At 47.6% G+C, this 5,850-nt stretch overlaps 1 protein-coding gene across 1 annotated transcript; it reads right to left on the minus strand.

Annotated features, from left to right (window-relative positions):
- Positions 1–2,135: 2,135 nt before the first annotated feature.
- LOC100286260 (lactoylglutathione lyase) lies at positions 2,136–5,289 on the minus strand. Its single transcript, NM_001159147.1, has 3 exons — positions 4,890–5,289; positions 4,675–4,783; positions 2,136–2,758 (listed from the first exon to the last, which is right to left on the minus strand). Exons 1-3 carry the CDS (start codon positions 5,063–5,065, stop codon positions 2,375–2,377), a joined length of 669 nt encoding a protein of 222 aa, NP_001152619.1. The 5' UTR covers positions 5,066–5,289; the 3' UTR covers positions 2,136–2,374.
- Between the last annotated feature and the right edge of the window lie 561 nt (positions 5,290–5,850).

Raw genomic sequence — 5,850 nt, forward strand, 5'->3', positions numbered from 1 at the left:
GTGACCGTTTGAGAGAGGGAAAGGGTTGAAAGAGACCCGGTCTTTGTGACCACCTCAATGGGGACTAGGTTCTTTAGAACCGAACCTCGGTAAAACAAATCACCGTGTTCATTTGTTTTATTTCTTGGTTGATTTGTTTTTCCCTCTCTTTCGGACTCGGATTCATTTCTAACACTAACCCTGGCTTGTAGTGTGTGCTTAAGTTTATAATTTTCAGATTCCGCCTATTCACCCCTCTAGGCTTTCATCATCAACTTAACGAGTAATCAAAGTGCGAAAGCGAAACACAACAAAGATAAGACCTTCATAGGCATCTGACTGAGGGTTGCCACTAATCTAGTCTAGAACTCCTCGAAGTCCTAGAGCTCCTGAAAGTCCTCCGTGTTGCCGCCATCTTCTCCTGAGCAGTGGTTTCAATGTGTACAACCTGTTGTTTTTTGTTTAATCAAGGGTGAGTACACATCAACGTACTCAACAAATATCTCGTTTGGCTGAAGTGGACTAGCTTTATATGGGGTCAGTCTGAAAGTAGTGGTTTCAATGTGGACAACCCGTTGTTTTGTGTTTAACCAAAGGTGAGTACACATAAACGTACTCATCAAATGCCGAGTGCCGCCAGCCTACACTTGGCTGAAGTGGACTAGCTTTACATGGGATCAGACTGAAAGTAGTGGTTTCAATGTGAACAACCTGGTGACAGAGTCTTTGTCGAGTGTCACACTCGGCAAAGTCCTGCTCTCGGTAATGACCGCGTTTACCGAGAGCAGGACTCTCGGCACAGAAATACACTGCCAAACACTCGTCATACGACGACGCTCGGCAAAGGGCCGTCAGCAGCCGTCTATATCTGACGGTCGTTATTTTTGCAGAGCCTTGGCCCTCGACAAAGAAGCTTCTTTGCCGAGAGTGTCAAGCGGCTAACACTCGGAACAACATGCTTTGCCGAGTGCCATTTTTGGACACTCGGAAAAGTATATTTTTTTATTTTTTTCTTTTCCCATCAATTTTTTATGGTATGTTCCTACACAATATAGACCGACATGTTCCATTTTTGCACAATTATAAAAGTATTTTCTATAACTATTAGATTTAGTTTGTTTAATTGAATTTCTTCGGAAAATTCAAATTTGAACTGTAAGTCACCCGAAACATGGAAAATCGTGCATGCAAAAATGATATTCATGTTATTTAGCACAAGTTACGACCGATTTCAGGAACAGACCGGAATCTTCGAGCACCATGCTCACTAAACATGACCGTGAACTTGCCATCCAGTTATTTAAAAATTATATAAAACACAAACAAAGTGAGAAAATCATGAAACTTATCCACATGTCATGATATCATATGTAGAGGCTGTGATAAAAATTTGAGAATGTTTCGAGAAAGTTGTGACACACTATGTGTAAAAACCTAAGTAACCTACATATGAAATCATAGAGCTATGGCCTTGACACTCGGCAAAGAAGCACGCTTTGTCGAGTGCCTCCTAAAGCACTCGGCAAAGAAACTGACAAAGGGGCCCGCTGGTAACCTCTTTGTCGAGTGTCACCTAGAATACTCGGCAAAGGCGACGTCACCAGGCACCGTGACAACCGCTTTTCTTTGTCGAGTACCCGCTGGCACTCGACAAAGTCTTTATCGAGTGTCCGATAAAAAGTACTCGGCAAAAAAACCGTTGCCGATGTACTGTTCGCTGAGCTCTCTTGCCGAGTGTCACACTCGGCAAAGTGTTTGCCGAGTATTTTCCAAGCACTCGGCAAAGTCTTCGATTCCGGTAGTAACAGCTGATATACAAGTTTCTAATCCTCTGCAGAGGTTGCATACAATAAGCTGTGATTCCCGTTCTGCCTGCTCGAGGATCATAACTCCCCATTGATGGGGTGATTCAGCAGAACATCACTATGTAGATTTTACAAATACTCCTTAAAAATGATATGATGCCGTGATTTCCCAAAACATTGCACGCCATCGGTCCACACTCTCTGTTCTTCCAAAAAAAAAAAGTCTTGTGTATTTTGTGGGGGTAAAATATGCGTGTTTTGTCGAAAAAAAATGTGAAGACATGGTGGATCGATGGAGATGCATGGGTCGGAGATCGAGCTGAGATATCCAATGATGCACGCACTCGTCTCTTCACATGGTTTTATTCTTTACTACAAAAGGGCAGTAGTTTGCTTGCACATGGAGCTACACGACGACGCACTCGCATATACAGAGACGACGCGCTAGACGCTTTTTGCCGTGACTCGACGCATCGTGCCTGCTTCGTCACGGCTCGACGCAGACATGCAGTGCGCGCGGTCACCGTCGCGGTGACGGCATCCGGCAGGCCGGCACGACACTGACCGTCCTCGCCATTTGGCATGAAGAATCACGCGCACGAAATGTGCGACGTCGACTCCTCGGCGACGCGGACGATGGGCGCCTGCGCCGCCGACGGCACGCGCTGCGCGGCCGCCGCCGGGGCGGCGGAAGAAGGCACGGCGCCGCCGCTGCTTTGCTGCTGCTGCTGCTTGACGCCGACCGCCGCCGCGGCCCGCTTGCAGGCGCCGAGGACGGCAGGCGCGCGCTGGTCGGCGGCGGCGGCGAGCGGGACGACGGGGAGGTTGTCGCAGTTGCAGACCTCGATCATGAAGGCGTCCGGGTCGTGGAAGAAGATCTGGTCCACGTTGATGCCGCCCTCCTCCACGCAGCGCTGCACGTACGGGATGCCCATCTCCTTGAGCCGCCGCTCCACCGCCACCATGCTCTCGCACTGCAAATTAATAATCACCATATATGAACTAATTAACAGAGGATGTCGTCGCAATTATATTAGCGCCAGAACTTTACTGTCTCTAGTAAAGAAATTTTTTACTCCGCCCCGGCCCCATAGCAATAGCAAGCAAGGTACGAATCCTTATCATTTACCGACGAGAACGCAGAGCGCGCTGCTGCTATAGCTAGATGATGATTATTGCGAGCGACGACGACACATCACCAGAAGCTATAGCTCCTTGTGTGTCGTCCGATGGAGCTGAAAAATATCGTGTTGCCGTCCACCTGCCGGTACGTAGTACTATATAGGACGCAACAACGTGATAAACACCACCGGTTTATATATACTAATCCGACACATCCAAACTAAGCCAGCCGTGATGGCCAGGTCGAAAATGACGTGTCCCTTGCTCTTTTTCTCGCATCGGTCCGTGGTACTATATATATTATATATAATTGCATGCGCGCGGTTATATACACGTTAATTTTTTTGGATCCTAGTACAGGCACTTGTCTCTTTCTCGATTGGTAGCTAGCAGGAGGTGATCTATGTATATATATACTTGCCAAAGCACCATGACAGCGGCCGTTAAGCAGCGCTAATTAGGTCGCTAGTCTCGCTATTAAAAATCTCTTTAATTTACTCGAACAATAAATTGAAATGCACCCTCTAAGAAAATCACACACACACGACACACTCGCGCTATCGAAGAACTAATGTTAGGAACCTGTAGCTAATTAAGAACCAAACGGTACGGTCGTCCAAACCGTCCGGCCTAAACTGATGTGTCTGAGTGTCTCCGACTCCGTACGTGCATGCATGTGCTTTTTGCGAGAAGGAGACGACGAGAAGCAGCCATATATGAACCCTTTGCACGTGGTCCGGCCGGGATCAACAAGACAACAACAACATGGCCTAATTAACAGCTTGCATATTGGTCTGTCTGCCTACCCCTAGAGCGAGGAAGGACGTGCACGCACGCATGCATGCATGTGAAGGGTAACTCTGTAGCTGGACAGTACTTGTAAAAAGGTAGTCCGATCATCAATCTCTAACAAAAAAATTAGAATAATCTGGAGTTGGCGCCCAACCAAATTAAAATTGATATTATACAGTATACTATATATCAGTAGTACATCGACTATACTAATTGGTCTGTATAATTCCGGAACTAATTCCGGAACCCTACTGCTACGATTTCATACATACATATATACGTACATACACAGACGCGGTTAATTAGTTGAGGAGTACATTTTCAGACTCCGTTCCACGTACGGGCAGCTTGAGTATATTTTTAGACAGCGGGCATACCAGGTTGGCAGAACGGGCGGGGCAAAGAAACAACTCAATCAACTGAACCTGAAATCGATCGCTAGGATCATATATTAATCATTTACCCGATATACATACGCACGCTAGCTAGCTGTCCTAGTGGGAGATGCAGCTTGTGGCTTGGGTGAAAGCAACCAACCTTGGCCCGCCCGCCCATGTGCAGCCAAACAATGAGCGGCCGAGAGCGGGGCTAGCTCGCTGGCTAGCTGCTCAGGGCTAGTTTCGGACAGCCACAAGGCCGAAGATAATTAGAGGAGCTAAAATCTCTACCTTATTTAAATGAATAAGATAGAGATTTTATTACCTCTAATCCCTTCCATTTTGTAGCTATCAAACTAGTAATCTGAAGCTTTTGCTATACACTGTGTGACAGCTGCGTTGCACTGCAGGTGTGTGGTAGCTAGTTAATTAGAAACTAGCTTGTCATCTGAGAGCAAAAGTGATTAATGTTTGCGATTTGATCGACTATATTTTTAATGTTAATATTGCCATCGCCGTCACCGGAGTGTCTTGAGTGATGTTGAGTTGTTTTGGTGTGTCTGAGGATGAGAGGGAGAGAGCGGCGAGGGTGTCCTGACCTGGAAGGAGATGTGGTTGTCCTTGGGGTTGATCTCGCCCTTATTCTCCGGGAGGCTGCCGGGGTCCTCCGACTGCAGTAGGTGGACGCCGATCCCGTAGTTGAACAGCCTGCTAGATTGTGTTGTATATGAGAGAAGGAAGATGGAAGAAACTCGGAAGGGCAGAGCATGCATGCAGCTGGTAGACTCTATTGAGCAAACGCCCACGCACGCACCAGGCGCCGTCGAAGTCGAAGGAGCCGGGGCGGCGGATGGGCACGAAGCCGAGCACGTCCGCGTAGAAGCGCAGCGACGCCTCCACCGACCGGCACACGATGCTGATGTGGTTCAGCGACGCCAGCGGCAGCACGCCCGCCGCCATCGCCGTGCTGTTGTTCTTCTTCACCAGCATCCTCCTCGATGATCTTCTGTGTAGCCTACACAACGGCCTCTAGCTGCTGCTTACCGCAGACCAGATAGCGGCGTGGAGAACGACGAACGTACTGGAGGAGATATGGTGGCCGAGCATGCAGCTAGCTGAACAGAGCGACCGACCGACCGAGTGCAGACTGCTTTTTCTTACGCTGCAGCAGCAAGCTTAAAGATACGAACGAGTAGTGCGTTGCCTGTTCTGGTGCGCCGAGGAGGAGCTGGCCGTTCCACGGATTTTATAGATGCAGCGCCACGCACGCTTCACTAGCAAGACACGTGGATCCACGTCATCCTCGTGGAGATTGTTTCTATTATATCATTATACCAGTACTGTGTGTATCTTCTAGTACTACGTAAGATGAAGCTAGCACATCCCTACGGTCGGTGAAGATACTAGATTTGCACGCCCGTTTAATTTCACTCCCCCATTCCCCATCCCAGCCCTCACACCCACACATGCGTTTGCAGAATGCACGAGTTATTCTCTCCGAAAGGACCGCAATCTCGAACCGAAACGAATAAAATGGCGGCCTCAAACTGGACACTGTAAATTCTCCATGGAACGTCTAATACTCCATCGTCCGTTCCAAAATATAATTCGTTTTATACATTTATTAAATAATATATAAATATAATTTACATAGATGTCGATATTTATTATCATTTAATATTTTAGGGACCGAGTGAGGGAGTAGATGTTATGTCAGGTTGGCGCAATAAATATCCAAGGGGATCGGTAGAACCAAAATCCACAAGAGAAGACGC

Source organism: Zea mays, chromosome 6, assembly GCF_902167145.1.
Source record: "Zea mays cultivar B73 chromosome 6, Zm-B73-REFERENCE-NAM-5.0, whole genome shotgun sequence".
In the NCBI taxonomy this organism is placed as follows: domain Eukaryota; kingdom Viridiplantae; phylum Streptophyta; class Magnoliopsida; order Poales; family Poaceae; genus Zea; species Zea mays.

Excerpts from the sequence above, each read along its gene's own strand:
- LOC100286260 (NM_001159147.1), bottom strand. The coding sequence starts at position 5,065 with ATGCTGGTGAAGAAGAACAACAGCACGGCGATGGCGGCGGGCGTGCTG. Across the intron at positions 4,784-4,889 it reads TTCGACTTCGACGGCGCCTG|GCTGTTCAACTACGGGATCG; the intron begins GTGCGTGCGTGG and ends ACAATCTAGCAG. Across the intron at positions 2,759-4,674 it reads ACAACCACATCTCCTTCCAG|TGCGAGAGCATGGTGGCGGT; the intron begins GTCAGGACACCC and ends ATTAATTTGCAG.